Source organism: Calonectris borealis, chromosome 2, assembly GCF_964195595.1.
Source record: "Calonectris borealis chromosome 2, bCalBor7.hap1.2, whole genome shotgun sequence".
In the NCBI taxonomy this organism is placed as follows: Eukaryota; Metazoa; Chordata; class Aves; order Procellariiformes; family Procellariidae; genus Calonectris; species Calonectris borealis.
In genome coordinates, this window is record NC_134313.1 from 92,682,853 (window position 1) to 92,702,138 (window position 19,286).

The window sequence follows — 19,286 nt, forward strand, 5'->3', positions numbered from 1 at the left end:
ACAAACAAAAACCAAAATCAGCAAACCAAGCAAACAGGCTCCCCCATGATAGACCGGTTGCCAACATGACCTACCGAACAGGACAAAACTCGTCCCCTGAACCATCCTGGGTTCGGGCGCTGAGTCTGCAAATGCTCCCAAGCTTCTGCCGCAGAGCCAGGCTGGCAGGTCGGGTCCTGGGCCACCCAGGACACAGGCGGAAGAGCAAGGGTAGGAGGGACCCTCGAGGGGAACCGCCGAAAGCCACGCTCGGGGAAAAAAATTTTAGGCAGGGTTCACTGCATGACTGCTTTGGGATTGGCAGGGAAATAAAGCCCCAGGAAATGGAGGAGCTTGGGACAACGTTTCGGAAGGCTTGTGTTCGATTCAGGTCCCGGATGAAGATTTGGCCGTCATCCCAAATACTAGGAGGTTTTCCTTCACTATGTAATTCTTTAAAAATGACACACACGTTTCATTTCTACTTCTGGCCGTAAATACCAGTCAATTGCCGAGTTGCATTAAAGCAAGTAAGTTTGTAGCATTTTAAAGGAAATATAACATGTTAACGTAGGTTAGAAGAGATGCAGAAAGATACCGCTTGTAGGAAAAAATGCAAGGCGGTGAAATGGATATTTTCCTTTCACAGTAGGTCAGATATAACAAGCTTCCTACTTCATGATGGAAAATATCCACTCATTTCTGGAGATCTAGTGAGATGGAGACACAAACATCTGAGCAGCTAAATATAGCTCTGGATAGCAGTGCTTTGTATAGTAAGTACAAAGTGTCTCTTAACTTAATATGGAAATTGATACAAAAATAAAATAACAGTATTTTCAGAGCCCGTCTCTGCTTGTATGCTCACCGGGACTCACACCACCAAATTTCAGCCCCTGTTGAAATTACTCTGCAGTTTTTGTCTTGCACTGTCTCATATGCCGAGAAGACAGAATAACGATGTCCAGCACAAAAGGCCACGTCTATTGAGATATATAAAGGTTACTCCGCAGAAAGTCAATACGAGAACTGCACTCCGAATGCCTTGTCCTTTAGCACTTCTGCAAGAGCGATAAGCTAAGTTTAATTAGAGGAGTTTAGGTCTTGGTCAGCGGTTTCCCCAGCCCTAAATGCCAGTGGTTCAATTTTGCAATGTTTGTTACTGGACACACGCCCTTTGGATCAGCTTGCGGTTGCTGAAGCTTGGGGTCGGGCTTGGGCAGGTACTCACAGAACGCACTGGATGACATCCAGCCATGAACAGGTTTGTCAGCGGTACTGACCCGAGTGAAAGGTAAACCTGTATGTCAGCTTCACCTTATGTAACATTAAAGGAAATAAAGAGAAAAAAAAAAAAGGCATTTTCTCTTACAACTCACATGGAAAATAAAACGCAAACAAAATAAGGTGTGTTTTCCTCTATTTCCACTTGATACTATCCACCTTCAAAGTTAGAAAGTTATGAAGCTTGCTGCCAAGCATAAGTCAATAAATCAACAAATAAAGAAAATATCAACAAGCTTGATTTCAAAGGTCACAGGAAGGGGGTGAGTGCCATCCTTTCAGCTTTCTCCTTCCCCTTTTCAGTCCTCAAATGCTAAAACGCTGTGCCCTGCCCTGGGGCGAGGAGGGAGCCCTTGCAGGAAGCAGCTGAATTCAGAGTCTCTTTAAGCCAATGAACCGGATTCAACCCTGCACGTCCTTATTAACGTAACCAGTCCAGGAGAGACCAGTTGAGGAGAGAGTTGTAAATAATTTGGTGACCACCAGCCACTGTGACCGTCAGTTCCAGCTCACCATGAGCCCTGTCTCATGAACGACCAGGGCTGATCTGAGGCCATCCCGCACACGTGGCAGCAGTGCAAGATAGGTTCCCAAACCTTCCCCAGCCATGGCAGCTCACAAAGCAGCTGCCCAAAGACAACACACAGGAGAAGAAAGTCAAAGTTTCTTGCCTTCAGGCTGGATGAAGCCATGGGATGATGGAGAAGGGGGCACCTGGAGATGCCCCACCACTGTGACGCAGAGCACACTCCAGAGCAGGTGCAAGACAGAGCTCTTCTCCCTTCCCCACCACAACTGTAGTTCCCCAAAATATCCTCTCCAGTTGGCTCCTGCTCACAGCAGCCCACATCTATCAGGATGCAGCAGCAAGCCTGGCACCCTCCGTGCTCTCATCCTCTTCGCCAAAGGCATCTGAGAGAAGTACCCTGACCACCCCAAAGATACAGGAGAAGGGACTGCAGGATTCATGTGGACAATTTTGAAAAGCGATGAGCATCGCACCCTTACAGACTAGCTGGAGTGGTAGGAGCTGAAATGACATTTGTAGCATGGCTTGGCCAAACCAGACACTGCAGTTCAAGGGCAATGCTAGAGAGCAAGGTTTGGGTAAGACCTTGAACGTTCATTCATATCTTTGTTCTCATTCAAGAACGTGAAGGCTCCAGCAGCCTTACAACTAACAGCCACGGCATGCATTGAAATTGCCAAAGCTTGTAAAATCTGATTTACTCTGAGGGGGAAGGGGAAGTCATTTAGTTTGAGTCATAAGAGGTCTTGATACAATCTCAGCTTCATCATCTCTGAAGAAACAGCTCACTCCCTGGACGGATATCAAAAGGCTGCTGTATACAGCCTTGATAACACAACAGCAGAGAACAATACCCAGCGCTGAAGATTACAAGATCTTTGTATCATCAGCTGCTCTTCAATACAGCTTCTCTTGCATTACACCACCTGATGGGCACTTCAGGTTTATGGTTAGCTCTTCAGGGGTCCATGGCTGTGAAAACAAGAAATATAAGCTTTGCAGAGGTTTTTATACTACAAGTATAGTTAAAAAAAAATTGCGCAGCCCCAGGCATAAAAACCAATGTCGATCTACCTGCCTTTCCCTGCCTGAGGTTTTCACTGTCTGGAGCCTCACCTGCTCTAGGAGTCAGAGAGTCTGCAACTCTGCTGCAGGTGAAAGAAGGCAGGCAGGAGGGCTCGGGGTAATTCTGCTTTCGTGCCCTTAGCCTGGGCACAGGGTCTGGGTGATACCTGCACTGGCCTGCAAGGCTCTGCTGGCTCAGAGCCCCCTTTCTGTGGCCCGAGTCCTGTCTGGGCCCCATGAAGAGGGATGATGCTCGAAGACCCACAAGCAGAGGAAAAGAAAGCTTAAACTCAGCTGAGTACAAAATTTTATTCCCTACCTTAGCTCCTACGTTTGGGGAGGACTTTTTATTGCTGATGACATTTGTTTCTGGAAAGGAGAGGAACACGCATCCGTGGGAGTGAAGAGTCGACTTTGTCACACACCCCATGGGGCTGTGTAAAGTAGCTGAGTGGGAGAATTTTTGACACCTCCCTGTGCTGGAGTAAACCCAAAAGTGCGGGCCAAGACTCCGGCAAGAGCCTCCCCTGGGGAGACACGGGAATAGCACAGCCAATCCTGCCTCTCCACAAGAGCTGCTCTCCAGCACTCCTGCGGCCTCGGCTAGAAACTGAATTCACAAATGGCACAGAGATGCGAGGGACCAGAAGGGGAAAGGGAAAGGTCAGCTAAGGTTGCTACCACTATAGCCCAACCAGAGCAAATGGCAAACAAGAACAGACCCCTGCGGAGCAGCACTGGGGAAAAAGCATTGCACGTGTTGCAAATGTTCCCCCGTGTTCATCGTCCCCTTTCTGCTCTTACAAGAATGGATGTAAAAACCAAAAACCTACTTTGTGGAAAGAGACGCTATGGAAGCCATAAGCAGAAAGAGTAATTGATGCAGGTCGTATTTTGTACAGCCATTTCCACTTGCCTGCATACCAGAGTACATGGATTATTCCTACTACCATAGATGAGCAGCACCAGACGCAGTGGGGTAAGAGGCTGTTTTATTACCAGCCCTCTGTGGTAAGAAAAGACATCAGGCCTGCTGAGCTCCCGTGTACATTCTCCCGGGGAGCCTGCAGCAGCAGACAGTACGCACCTCCAGTGTTTTCACTTGGTAGGTGGGACATCCACTTGGTCTTGTCATAGATGACATGCAGTTTTGACATGCCTGCAGAAGATGTGCCTTCAGGATGGCAGCCCTGTGGGTCCCATGCTCCTACTTTTTCAGTCAATTCCTTCACATCACACCAACACCAGCTGTTCAGCTGTTCCCATCGGTGAATTTGCTCTACAAACAGTAGTTTTGCAAATAAGTCGCTCCAGCAATGGAGGCTGGGAGGCTCAATGGTACAGCTGCCTATAGCTGTGTGTACTGAAATGACAGCGCTGTAGACAGAGGTCTCAAGCCATCAGTTAGGTCACACGAAGCTGATGATACAGTCCCCTGCAATGATATAGTGCACCCTGTAGACTGGGGCTGAGGCGGGGATAGCTCTCCATAGCAGAGACTCACTGGAAGGAGAACAAGCGTGGCAGATTCCCATGCCTACACATAGTCTCTGCGGTGGCAGCAACTTTCCCCCTGCTCATGGTTGCTCCTTGCCTTGGCTGTATGGTACGACTACCAGCAGTGGGCACGTGCCCACCTTCCGGCACGCAAGTCTGCAGGTATAGTCTGTAACAAATGTGAAATATCTTCTGTGACTGAGGCCAGCTGTGCTAGCAACATGCCCAGTAGGACCACCGGACCACTACCTAGTGGAAAAATGACTCCCTCTCCAGTGCTCAGACGCTCTTAAGAGGCACTCCAAAGCTGCACAGACAACTGCAGGCCCATGATAAAATATTTTCCTAGCGCTCAACAATCAGATGGAGGTTTGTGACTGGTTTCCCTCAGCCAAACGTCCTGCAGAGGAATGACGAGTTTCCAGAGCATTAAACAGACGTGTGACCACAGCCAAACGCCAGATGGCTGGAAAGAGTATTGGAGCAACCCTCATGACCAATGTCTAGCCTTGGCTGCCAGCATCATGTACCATATGTATCAACGCCCAGATAGAAAGCCCTGGGAGGGTTACATAGCACAATTTTTAGTGATGCCATCATACAACAGCACAGAAAAAAGGAAGTTTTTTCTTTCACTCGCTTCCTTCACTGTGCAAAGGGATCTGCTTTAAAAGCGCTTTTATTGACGGTGTGGATGGAAAAAGCTGTTTCAAAGGCAGGACACCTAGCTCTGTGCAGGCCTCCTGCTGAGCAGGAGATACAATTTTTGCTTCAGGAGATACAATTTTTGTTTAATTCTTGCAATAGATGACTTCAGGGAGCAATGAAGCATTGAGGTGTAGGTGGGTACTGTAGTTTGTGCTACTTAATCAGCTATGGGCTAGTGGTAGGGAAGCTGGTGCTTGCTGTTTGAAAGGGCTACAAAGTTACAAGTCTATCTCAAAGCCTCATGCAATGTATTTACAGTTATTGGGTCCCCAGGAGCACCCACAATAGCAGAGCCTCTAAGCACCCTGGCTCTTTGCTCTCACTTGTAATCAGTGTACAACCAGGGGATTTGTGTCTGCGTTTGATTCATGGTGCAGCAATCACCTAGGCTGACGCTTGTAATCAGGAGCAGAACAAGTGGAAAGGAAAACAGGGAAAGAAAAGAAAAAAGTCTCCATGTCACATCACTCTACGCAAACCACCAGCTCCAGCTGCAGCTTCATGACCTCTTGATGCTGATCTAACTCTGGGCTGCCACTGAAACAACCAGCCCTAACCTTCCTGCCCGCCCCGTCACAAGCTGGACCAGGGAATCTGTCTGAATGCTATTTTACAATTCTTTAATTGGGTTCCTTTTCAATTAAAATGGAAATTTTTTTTGACCTGAGCTGGCATACTCAGGTATGCTCAGCTCACCCAAGCACCAGGAGGCGGCAGGAGAGCACGGTCAGCAGCAGCAGTTCACACCGAGGTTAGCTAAAATCTGTTGTCTTACAAGCAACAGCCTCACAGCATACCAGTCTTAACCTGCCTCAACATATTCTCACATGTACATTGACACAGCTTGCAAAAAGCGTAGCCAGTTTCAGAGATATTCAAATGCATATGCCACATTGGCAACATACAAATCAGTGATCTGCCCAGACTGATTTCATTTATGCTTTAGTCTGTGAGATGCTTATGCGAGACATGAAACGAAGCTAGGACTTTGCAGACTCCTAATGAGAGCGAGCATGTGTGTGAGAAACAGCTGGCAGACAAGTTATAACAACCAAAAAAAAAAACCCAAAAGATGGCTGCCTATTTCTTTTAAAAAGGACCTCGTTGCTGTTTTTATTTTCAAGAAATATGTACACTTGGAGAATAAAGCTGAGGCTTTTTTAGCCCCATTGATGTCTAAATGGCAATCTCCAAATGCAAATTTCAGTTACGGGACAGCATTTAACCTGTATCAGCAGAGCACTCTGATCCCTGGATGGGATTTTGGCACTCTAGTCCGTTAACTTATATTTACATTCCAGAGGTGGAGGTTGGTTCAGAGGAAGCCTGAGGATGGGAACAAGGCAGGAAGATTTATCGCTTTATCACGTTGAATGGTGCTTAGTCCTTCTGGGAAGTTCAAGTCTCTTTGTAGTTAGCAGCTGGGCCAGTCCATTCATCAGCATCATAAATATGGTCAACGACATCACCAGCACATAGTGGCTAATGCTGCAAGGAGGAGACAGATAAAAGAAGTGAGAGAAAAATGCAAATTTGCAGAGTAAAAAAAAGCCCTGACATAAACAACCCTCTGAAGACTTTTTTTCTTTTTAACTAGGCCTAATTCTTGGCCTAGTATGTAATTTTATATATGCTGCTCCTGGAAGACAACTATTATAGCAGCACTATCGTGTAAAAAACAAAGTCAGTGACAAAATAAAATGGTGGGGACAATAGAAAACACAACTGAGTGTTTACCAAGTGAATAAGAGGTACTGGGTGTATTTTTCATTCAAGTGGGTAATTCAACGTATGTGACTGAAACCATTGCAAAACTTCCGTTTGCTGTGAACTGATAACACAGAATCTGGGGAGAATTTGCCATGAGGTAGACATTCCTTGGTAGTAAGACAACTCAGATATTTATGTCAGCTGAAGCGCAATTTTCTAGAGAAAACATTATTCCAGTGATGAGCAGCTTTAAGAAAAAAACCCCACTACTTTTTCATTCAACATTTCTAAAAATTGTGGAATTCTCTGCTGTGGTAACACATGGTTTCAAAGAGATTAAACAAATGAGTTCAAGAGTGGCTAATAAACACAATATGAAGATGCAGCTTCTGGGTTAGGAAGTCCTTAAGTCACTAACAATTAAAAGGATAACAAGCAGAGAGCTTGTCCTCCACTTGCTCAAATTCTGGTACCTGATGTTCGCTAGTGTTACAGATGGGCCATTTAGGATCAGACTGACCTAGGATATTCAGCACCTTGTGTTCAATGTCTGAATCAAGCTGCTATTAATGTAAACCACTAGCCATTAAGAAATTAGAATTTTTCCAAATCCAGTGACATTTCAGGCTAGAGTTGCAGATGAAACACTGCTGCACCCGTGTCCATCACGCATCCAGTGCAGCTGTTTGTTTTTTTCCTGGGACTACTGAAGATACTGGCATTCTGACATGAGAGGTACCCACACCTCCTGATGCCCTCATCTCCACTATTTCGAAGCAGATGGTTCTTCAGGACAAGTAGGGTAACTTCAGACTCGAGGAAGCCTGAGTTTAGTCACAAAAAAGGATTGCAAGGAGCACTTGCCAGTTTAAGGACCTGGAATTCCTGCCAGAGGACTCATTCGGTTTGAGAGTTTAGCCACGGAAGAGCAGTAAAGCTCATAATGCCGACGCTATCAATCCTCACGATCCTGAGACTGTGACAACCCTGGTGCTAGCCCAGCACAATTTAGCTCTGTGAAGTGGAGAAGCACCAGCTCTTAACAAAGCTGGGCCATTAATCAGTGTGAGAGAAGTAATCCAAAAAGTTCACTAATGAGCGGGAGCTCTTCCACTGACAGGATACCAGCAAACAAAGGAGCCAGGGTCTGACCAAAGTGGATGAACACTGAAAGGGACTTGACTCATGCTACAAGATTTTTCTGTTTCTGTTGAGTCTGACTAAACCTTCTCACAAATACCTTGCTCAAAATACATAGTTTTAAGAAATCAATTGCAAAACTCCACCAGCACAAATGGGCTCAGATCTCAACAAGCACAGTGCACCCCAACAGCCTGCAGCTTGCACCTCTGTAAACTGCCACCTGTACACAGTGCAACTGAAAATATTCACTAATGTGAACAACTCAAGGTTTAAAATATCAGACAGGAGCCATCTTTCCTACATGCCTTTCCTCTAAGCATCTCCCCCCTCCAGCTTTAGCTAAGTAGGACAGCACACCTATGAGAGCCACACTGCTGCTCTGCCTCTGTGGGGAAGATGTAAGATGACACAGTGAGAGCATGAAGTCAGGCACAAAGCATACTTTCACCTGGTCAGTGCACTTTGGACTTCGTAGTTCACGGCACATTTACAATAACAAAGATAACACAACTCCCTCAAGCGCTGCCCTTGGAAGTCCACCTGGGCGTGTTACAGGCTCAGCTGCAGTTCTCCATGGGAAAGGACATGTTGCCAACTGAAAGTCAAACCCTCCTTGCAGTTATCTTCATGGTGTAACATGCCCTTGGGGACTGTGCAAGCACCACAGGAACAGAAGTTTGCGTGGCTCTTAAGGGAACAGCCACCCTAGTAAATAGCTGGATGGCTTAACGTCTCATGCATTACTGGTAACACCTCAACTTTCCTTCTCACCTGGCACCAGAATTGCAGTTTTTCATGTAAGTAGCCACACCACTTTCCTTCTAGCTTTCGAAGAAAGCTTGAATGAGAAATCTGAAAATCAGAAGCCAAATGAAGACCCTGCCTTTATTCCTACAGACACTCTGAGTCACCAGTGGATCAGCGACTTGCTGCCAACAGCATGGTCCTTACACAGGCATCCGAGTTCCTGTCTGCCCCAAAAGGAGCTTTTCCAGATGTGGGTGCTAATCAATTATTTTGGGATAGAGCATAGAGAGGGGCTTTCTCAAAAAGCCTCCACAAACTCTCTTAGCTACATGTCAGTCAAGGGACTGGGTCCTCTGCACTTTTGTAAAGAAGAAAGTGCTGCACACACTTCTCCCTTGCTATACTGCAAAAGGCTGAATAGTTATGCTTCTTTATTAAACTATCAGATGTTCAGAGTAAAGAAATATATACATATATTATGCCATAGAGCACAGTTAAAAACAATTTCAGTCTACCTGTCACATAATTACAAACACCCAGCATCTCTGGGGCTATCAGCAACTGGTACTGCAGTGCCTGCAGGCAGCTCTGCTTGGTAAATTAGTTCTCAGGCTGGGGTAATGCTGTAATTAAACAAACAAACAAAGCAAGACTCTTACAGGTATATGCCACAACAGCAGTGGCAAAATCTTGATTCCTATACTACCCAGAACTGCACCCTTGGCTGGATCTGTAGTTACAGTGAAGTGGGTAATTCTCAAAACAAGCTTCCTCCATCAGAAGTCAAACCTGAGCTGATAAGAAAAAGGAGCAAATTCTAGGCTCCAGGCAAATTATATCCGTGTGGAGGAAGAAGAGACATTAAACAGGTACAAGAGAATAGCATAGTGGGGCACAGTCAGGCAATGCTTATAAAGGATGAGATGGGCAGGGACAGGTAATGGTAGAGAAGAGGTAGGGGATCACGGATGATCTAAGGTAAGGCAGCACTGTTCAATGGAAAGGTGAGTGCCCTATGTATGGATCAAGGTCAACAGGCAAAGCTGGTGCTAGGAAAACTTTGTATCAGGGAGGAAGACACCTGTTTCGGTGGCAAGGAACCAAAAGGAGAACGTATGAGGTACTACCATCTCGTGGCTTTGTGATAGTGTACATCCGTGAGTAGTACTAATCAAAGTCAAAAAGAATCAAAGATCAGTGAAAAGTGTGGGGGGGTGTGTGTGGAATCAATCTTGCTCCAAAACATGGCTTTATCCCAAGACAGGCTAATTCCTAAGATGGCAGATCTGATTAGAAGCTGGGAAGTCAGGAAGATGGAGTAAGTTACCATAGCAATTAAGTAGCTAGAACTAAAACAAGTAAAACAAAAACAGTTTGTGCAAGAACTTGGAAGAGCACTTTCCAGAAGAGTCCGAGGACCTTATTTCTACACTACATGCTACTTTGAACTGTGGGATTGTTCCCAAGCACACACTGAGACCCCAGATTTAGATTCTGAGTTTTAAGTCTATTGCATTTCCAGCCGGGATCCCACACACTGTCTCCTCTGTTTCACACAAAACAAATCACAAAGCACATCACTCCTAGCTCCTGTTTTAGAAATTGTTGGTAAACACTGTCTTCCTCCTACTTACAAGACCTTTGTTTTAATAGTCAGACCTAGAAGTCCTAGCATCCCAAACCTGAAACTGATTCTGTTATCCTAAAACCTAAAAAACAGTCTTCTGTGCTTTATCTATGTCCCCTGAACTTTGAAACTGCAGAACAGTTAAGATTGTATCTTTATCTTCCAGCAACTGTTATAAAAAGAGGGAGGGAGTAGTACAGTATGCGTCTGTATAAAACTATATAATACTGTCATATAAAGAAGCTTCAGAGTTTATCTTGACTATCTGAATATACAGCTATTTACAAATTGCATATACTGTATAAATATAGTAGGCTTTAAAGGCTATATTTCTCTATCTATAGAGATCCACAGATACAGGATAAGTCAGAGAGAAATTATTCTAGTGACAAAGAAGCCGAAAAGCTAGCTACTCCATTTTTCTGTTATTAAAAAATAAAAGAATCTGTCAGAACAAACTTCTCATGATCACATACTACACACTAATACATCAAAAATACTAGGAAAACTGCATTATTATTTTTATGAAATGTAATGGTGTGTTCTTCTAGGGTATATGATGCAATTTAGGGTGACCTCAAGATATATAAGTAGATGGGAAGGTTAGCAGGCCTCAGAAGCTTGCGTAAGCCACTGCTATGAGTTCCGCATTCACTGCAAGATTATTATCCCGTTATTACATCAAAACAATGAAAAGCACTCTCTGAAAAACAAGTTCACATTGATTTTGGCATGACCAAAAGGGGCTAAGCAAAGGGGCTTGAAAACTTTCTAAGAAGCCATAAATATTTATGGTAATTGATAATTTACTGAGAGGAGGGAATCAATGGTGCGTTGATAATTTGCTGAATGTGGTAATACAGGACTGTATGTTGGATCTGTTGTTGCTCAGCATTTCATTATGATCTGGAAGAGTGGGAAAAATAGAAATCTCTTTACATTCAAAGACAATGCTTAAGTGTCATGGTGAATTCAGCTGGGGGAATAAGGACATCACATTGTCAAGGCAGATATGAGGCACAGTAAAATGACATGTAATGTGATTAAGGCATGGTATAATGAGATGTAAAAGCCAGGAGTTAGGGGTGAAATTTAAAAAAAAAAGGAAAATATGTAAGTTCAGTAAACAAGCCCTACTTCCAAACAATGAGAGAGATCCACTAGGAAACAAAACATCACCATAAAAAAGCAGTGAAGGTCATCTTTTTATCACAAGAGCTGGGGAAAACCAGCTCTTATACATGAAAATTCTGAGGACTGGTATTGAAAAACCCAAGTATTGCCTAATGAGGGTTTCCTACTGAACTTGCACATTCTTAGTAAAAGAGAGGACATACAAAAGTTTTGAAGCGTGGTAATTAGAAAATCCATAGAAAGCTATCACCACAAAAAAGAATGAGTAGGGAAATATACATCAGAAGCTTTGCAAATGAGGCACATATACCACTGAACTCTGACAGACTTTAGAGGAATGAATCTTCACTGGGCAATTAAATTGCTGCTTTTCCACCTGTGATTTCAATGATGTGGTAACTAGTAATATAAAACGAACCCTGATAATTGCACGCGCGCACACAGACTTCCTACCAGTGCTACAAAAAAAAAAAAAAAGAAAAAAAAAGAAAGAAAAAAAAAAAGATGAGAGCAGCTGTCCCTAAGGGCGCTGCTATTCTTTGTTCCATGAAATCCTACGCAGGCTTTGTTGAGATACAAACAGTTGGAAAAAAAAGAACCGTCATTTCCTTAACTGACTCAGCCTTCTCAGGAAAATTTTGGCAACACCTAAAATGGCAACCGAGATAGAGTATTTTCAGACCTTGCTGTCAAAGCAACAACAGACAACACTACAATGGGAATGCTACAGAGCTGTCACCACAGTTGTAACAGGAGGACAGGAAAGAGCCATGTCAGTATCTCTCTCCCACTGATTTTGGGAATAGCCCAAAACCCCGTGAAGCTCATCTTCCCTTTCAGGAATAAACAAACAAACAAACAAAATCTTCTGTTGCCTACTAATTTTGCCAAGCTTGAGGATCACACATTAGAAATCTGCTCAGAGGAGAAGGTTCAGGCGCCAAAATATTGCTCATGCTAGGTAAAAGAAGGACCACTTCAGCTCTGCGCCTATGACTTCACCTCTTTTCTTACGCAACCTAGTCATTTTTAGCTTATGTGCATATACACACGTACATATAAAACATATATAAAGACACTATAATAAAATAACGTAGGTGGCAAAGTCAAGCACTCAAAAGTGAAGTAATGACAAATTTAAGGTTGCCTAAGCATTATGCATTACGACGTTAAAAATTAATCACAAATTACTCTTTTGAAAGGAGTTTTTCAGTGCTTTCTTCAGTGCTCAAAACACACACACACATGAAGAGGCAGAATTATGGTTGTGCATAATGAGCTCCCCTAAACTCTTTGGGATAAGGCAAACTTCCAGCTGAAATGGATCCAACAACCTATCACCGTTGTAAATCTCTGCACTATGAAGACTGTATACCAGAGAGGAAGTTTTCGGGTACTTGTAACGATTTATATTTTTGCTTGCTAAATCCCAATTAGAAAGCTTCTCGCCCAGCAGAACAGAGCTTTTCTGAGGTCTTTAATATCCTTATTAATCTGCATAGGAATTCAAACCAAAGGATGAGGCCATCTGGTTTACCATAAGCTGACCATAGCAAGAAAGTGTGATGTTAAAGCATCGTTTCCACTCTTTGATCTAACTATATCTCCTCCCATTAGGAACCTTCAAAAGGTAGCTACAAGCAGGAATTTGAACCTCCAAAGAAAACAGGCAGAATACGTGTGCTAGAGGGAGGATAAATGCATGGGTCTTGGTAGCCACCAACATATTTGCACAAGGTTCATTAATTCACAGGGGATTGTATATGGAGGATTAACTAGATTCAAGTAAATTAACAATTTTGATAGATTGTTATTTTAACAGTGATTACAACTAATTAAAATGCAAAACAGTAATTAAAATATTTTTTGTATAATTACTGTTCTTTAGAAATCAAACAAATCCTACTAACTGTATTTCTTGTCATGCTAGAGTCATTACTTACTCCATGTTGCTCTGACAGAGATTTTAAGACACAAGTTTTAGCTTGGGATATATATACACGTATACATGTGTGCACACATGCGTGCACATGCATTTTAAGTACGGGGAACATCACTGAAGCATGTGATTAAGGAGAGTAATTGGAAAAAATTACAAGAGTTCTGAGTAGATAAACAACAATATTAACTATGAGCATTTTAAAAATGCAATGGAGGCAAAAAAACCCCTGTACCTTGTTCCAATATCCAGCCAGCTTCCATAATCTTTAACCAAAAAGAAAAAATGCTAGGAAATAAAAGAGCTTTGATTAGTACATCAACATTGCACAATTTGAAATGCAAAATGAAAACCCATGTGTTCAGGCTGTTTACTCTAAGTTTCTAATTCTTCAAGTAGAACAAGGGCAAGGAATGCTCATTTGGACCAAAGTAAAGAATAGTCTAGGAGCCAGAAATAGATTTAACATGGTATCAAACACAAACACCTAAAGATGGACTAAGTTCTGTCAAGCTGGGCTTGCAAGAAACAGATTACCAGCTGAGAACTTTTTCAATAAGAAAACCTAAGCCACCTTATTGTTTGAAATAACAGGATCCCAAATAACACTTAGTGCCAAAGAGAAGGCTGCATTGTTTTCATGGAATTCCGCCACAAATTTCTTTGGGCAACTCTGGCAGTTCCCCTGTAAAACGGGAATAATGTTGGGAGAAGACAGTACTTGTCTATTAGTGAATCCCCCAAATTCTAGCTGGTGGCCACATTGATTCAAGACCACAAACCAGTTCTCTTTCTTTTTTTTTTTTTTTCCCCTGCCAACTTTTTCATTTCTTGATAAACACACAGCTCCTGCATATTACACCTCTTTGGTAATATTTTGTTTTGTACACCAAGTACATATTTGCTAATTGTTTTAAAATAGTTAAACCAAAATAGGAGAATACTTGAGATATAAGGTCTGGATATACTGGGGCTTGCTACACACCAGTACATGCCTGCTCTCTTCTTTTGGTCTACTTAGACTTATTTTATTAGTGAAATGCTATGAGTGTGCTTTACTGCTATTTTAATCCTCTTCGTGTGGAAGTTATCAAAAATCAGATTAGTCACACAGATTTATTTGAAACTACACAAAACTACACCTTCTCCATTTCTCACTCTACAGACAAATTAGTCATCATTTGGTTTTTTACTCACTGTTTTTCCTATCAAGTGAGATCCACAGATCACACTGTACAAGGAAATCATACCAGCAATGCTTACTCCAAAGGGATGAAACTAAACCAGCATGTACGAAGTGAGAACACCAGCTCTACCTGCTGCTTTGAAAAGTTTTGTGTTTATCTTGTGATACCCAGTGGCACTGCTTGCTGGGTTGAAGACAGTTTGAGGGGGCAACGAAAACGTACATTTAATCTGTAAAAGATTATTTTGGGGTATTGTTCAGCTTTGGATTGTTTTAGCTAGCTTGGTTTGTGGATGCAAGCTTTCTGAAGATAGCATTTCCTAACAGCTTATTACAAAGGGCACAAAGGACACAAAGTGTCTTTTTCTGATCTTCTGGATTCTGACAACTCTAACAGAGCTGGCGGGTAACGCATTTCTCCTTTTCCTCTCTTTTTCAAGTGAAGGTGGGGCAAGTAAAAGGTTCAAAATTCCTGAAAATTAACTAAACCCTGCAAACAGCTAAAACTGATATTCTCATTTAAATTCTTCCTAGGAATTTGATTGGAAAGCACATGAAAAACTCAGAATGATAATTTATTACTTCATTTTTGTCTCTCATTGTTATGAGAATATTGCTTCTTCAGAAGCATTAATTACATGAAATTCAAAGAGTGGTGACTGGAGGAGTTTTATCTCTAAATTATGCTAGGATTGCAATCCAATTCACTGCCCTAGTTACAAAAACTTTGAAGTCTGAAACAAATTCAGATCTCTCTAGATGGAATTAGGAGAACCCTCTGCTTCTTGATCTTATTTGAAGAGAATGTGCAACAACAACTTACCAAAGCCATAATGTCTGAAATCACAAGAACAATGAGGAAAAGGCTGCAAAGAAACAAAACAAAACAAAACAGGTCATCTACCTTTATTTATGGCCACAGATGTTACAAAGCTTATTAAAATCCCCATAAAGAAATTAAAATAAGATGATTTTTTGCACTTGCCTTTCAATCACTCAGATACATTTCAATGTATTAGAGAACAGTTAAAATATATGACTAGGACATCTGGCATTTGTAATCCCCCCCTGCTTGAAAAAGACATTTCACATTAACAGAGCTTCAATTTTGCAACAGAGAAACCTAACACGAGTCGTTTTTTGGAGACCAAGAGCATCTTACACACAGCACCTGCCTATTCCTGATGCAGGGAGCTCATGTGCCGGTTAGGCCAAATAAAGCTGATTTAGAAGCTTCAAGATGGACTCAAGAGTGAGCAAAGCTGTTTGGCACAGGCAGACAGATACCTGAGCCGATCGGTCCTGTCCTGACAACCATCCTGCTGGGTAGGAGGCTGCCAAAGGAGGTGCTTACCCCCCTTCCAGATCTCTGGGTGCCCGTAAGCTGCTCTGGGAATGCCCAGCATTTTGGTGGCATGCTCCCAAACCCACCGGCCTCTCTGTCAGGCGGCAGGTTACTTCTGGAAAGTAGGCTGTGGCCAGTAAAAGGAACCAAAGGGAGCATGCAGAGCTATTTCCCCTCCCCATTAACCTAATCTTCTTTTCATTAAACTATGTAAATCCTAAATTACATGAAAGCAATTGCTATAACTGGTTAAAACTAGTTTCTAAGTTAATGACACTGAAGCAATGTTGCAAACAGCTGACCCATTAACAGAAAAGTCTTTAACTAGAATACAGTTAATTTATTAGTACTACCATCATAAATCCACACAGCTTTTTTGGAGAAAATGTCCTGCTGCAGTGTTGTATGAGCATGTACTGGGGGGACACCCATACCAATGCCTTCTGACGAGGAAGTTTCTGATATTGCCTATGTCAGCTATGCTTCATTAGTAAACAAGGATGCAACAAACCAGCTGTATCTCAGACGCACTGAAAGGCTTCTCCCCATTTCCCTATGGCTCAGATAAGATGTTGCAATCTTGTAGGGCCTAGGAAGCACTCAACTAGAGGGCTGATTTCACAGGCAAGCTCCAAGAACATATTCTGACAGAACATTCCCCATGAACAGCAAAAAAAAAAAAAAAAAAAAAAATCTTTAATCTGTAAACAGGGAGTTTAGGAGCAATTTGTCCAAATCACAAAAATCTATTTTTTGCCCTTCTGAACTGCAGGAAGCCTTTCACAACGAAGGACAACACTAATTTCAGGGCATGTTTATAGACTACAAAGACAAGATCGTCCCCTGTGATGGCTTAATTTATCTAGCACGGGCAGCAAAGGCAATAAAGAGTGCAGCACAGACTTCAGGATGCACTGACAATCAGAGCACCGCCTCTCCAGGGATCCTGGACACATCTTCTGATTTCTGCCTTGTTCCCAGGCTGACGCTGTGCCAGTATCACTGCTATTGTTACCTGAGCACAACTAAATGAAGCCGGCACAAATACCAGCCAGAGTTACAATCACAGCCTCATAAAGCTGCACAGACGTACTCATGTCCCCTGATTTAAGAAGTTGATATCGTTTCCCCTCTCACACACTCAGATGCACATTCCATAAAAGCCTGCAATATCACTGGTGCTGCCAAGGCAAGCGTTCACAAGTTAGGAAATGGTGACCTTTATGATGCCTGAGCCCTAGAAATGTAAATCACTAGCTAGTCTTCTGAGCAACCCTGATTCTTCAACGCAGCCCTGCTCCTGTATAAGCCTTAGTGAGGAGCTTGAATATACTTCCTTGGGGGGTCCAGGGACAGCCCAAGTACGCTGCGTGCAGAGCTAAGGCAGAGAAGGTAAAAGGGATGGTGAGCCTTGCGCTTCCTCTCCAGCAACAAGTCAGATGTCAGGCTGCCGTGTCCCTCCTTAGTACCGGGTGGCACTGTATAAGGAGGCAACAGGCAGGGTACAGGCAGGATGAAAAACAGAAAGGCAGAGGGCATCACACTGAGCAAGGGCAGCTTCCTTCTGCTCAGCTGAGCAATATGCAGGACAGACATCCTGTGGTCCCCCTGCCACTGTCCAGCAAGACTTTCGGTCAACCCTACACAACATCCCACGGTGACAAACTCAAAACCATGTGGCTGACAGAGACCTCCTCTGTCTCAGCACCATATGTAATCCCACATGATGAGCAGAGGATTCAGTCATGTGCATTGGGTGCACTGAAAGGGGCAGGGAGGGCTAGCAGTTAAAAAAATAAAAATCTTGAGACAGTGAAAAGAGTGAGGGTAGTTCAAGTCCGGATACAGCACTCTGCGAGGCTGGGCATCCGTTCCACATTCTCTCTGAAGACTGGCAGCCATCTAGTCCTACTGCAAAAAATATGTAATACTGAACACACCTGTGAAGCATTGAACTGCAATGGAAGGTCATACAGCCTTTTTTTAAAATGCTATTTGTGGTGGGGTCAGTGCTACAAAGCTGTAAATTGGTTACATTATAAATGAGTTATTTTTAAAAATTTGTACTGTAGGCAGAGATGCAATTTAAAACAAAAATCAGACTTTAAATTCTGCTCATTTTTCTACATTATGGGAAGAAAAGTGCTCCTTCTGTGTATTGTCAACAAAGAATATTAAATATCTGATTGTTTCAGACAGGGCCAACATTTCCATTTATACGCATTTGTCACTAAGAAAAGAATTCCCGAGCTTGCAAAATCAGTGAACAAAAACCCAAACCATAATAACAAATAAAAGCAACAATGTGATCTACTGTTGTTTTTAAATTTAGATTGAGATTTGACAATTCTGAATTCTTGCAAAATAGATTTGAAACCCTTACTAATGCAGAAATATAGCACTTACTGTACCTCTTAGAAGACAGTTGTGTTGTGACTTGAACGGCTTCGAAAGCACATGATACCAGAACAAACGGGATTACAACCTGTTTAAAACACAAGCTACATTTTGGTTTATAGCCAGATTTACAAAACAACCTGGCAGGTTATGGAAACATTTTCCTGCTTTTGAAATTATCACAGAACGTGTATGTTACAAAAATAAAATATTGGCAAGAAAAGGTGGAAAGTCATTTTGCAGAAAGCATGTTTAGTAAATGAATAAAAAAACCCTTCCATGGTCATAGCTGAACTGCAGTGAAATAAGCCATGAGGCAATATGGAAAACTATAATTAAAACACATTAATGATCCTCACTTCATTTATCCATTTTAGCACTAGTGATAAATACTTCATCAAGGCTAGAAGACAGAACTATTCAGATCCAATATCTCATGTGACAGGCTGCAGAGCTCCAAGCATAATAGGACAATCTCATCTCAACCACAAAAAAATTCTGAATACAGAATGTATTCAGTAAGGCAAGGATCACACTGCCCCTCCAAAGCCAAGTCAAGCAAATGTAAACAGTTCAGTAAATTAAGAACAAACTAAACAAACAAGTTAGCAACATGAATGTTGCCTTTTGCTCTTTCCAAAGTTGACTTGTAATCCTTAAGTTAGTAGTGTAAAAGCATTGCTAAAACCTGTTCTCTTGCATTCAGAAGGTTTGCATTATTGACTTATGTCCTGCAGTATAACATGCAGTATACCTGTAACTTAAGGCTACTTTCTCTGGGACAGAAGCAGCAGAAAAGCAGAGGCAGGAAATATTGCTTATTTTAGCAATAATCCATAAATTCCATGTCTGCCTTCCTGTTTGCCTCTTTACCCCTCTGGTAGATCCTTTACTCAAATATTAGAAAAGAGCTCCCACACCTTGCCCGTAAACAAGAAGTGCCATCCAATCTTTGGTAGACTATTAAAAATTATAAAAAATAATATTCATTGTAAA

General features: G+C 42.5%; 1 protein-coding gene across 12 annotated transcripts in view; it reads right to left on the reverse strand.

Annotated features, from left to right (window-relative positions):
- Positions 1 to 671: 671 nt before the first annotated feature.
- The window catches only part of PIGN (phosphatidylinositol glycan anchor biosynthesis class N), a 120,534-nt gene continuing 101,919 nt past the window's right edge, over positions 672 to 19,286 (reverse strand). For 5 of the 12 annotated variants that reach the window (XM_075142523.1, XM_075142528.1, XM_075142525.1 and 2 more), the window contains 4 exons: positions 18,305 to 18,378; positions 15,372 to 15,414; positions 13,598 to 13,650; positions 4,930 to 6,550 (listed from right to left, as the gene is read on the reverse strand). In XM_075142523.1, the coding sequence (XP_074998624.1) occupies positions 6,427 to 6,550; positions 13,598 to 13,650; positions 15,372 to 15,414; positions 18,305 to 18,378 (294 nt within the window). In that variant the 3' untranslated portion in view covers positions 4,930 to 6,426. Of the gene's footprint in view, positions 2,765 to 4,928; positions 6,551 to 13,597; positions 13,651 to 15,371; positions 15,415 to 18,304; positions 18,379 to 19,286 lie in introns of those variants that run through there. The other 7 variants (XM_075142531.1, XM_075142533.1, XR_012672448.1 and 4 more) reach the window with 6 other exon arrangements.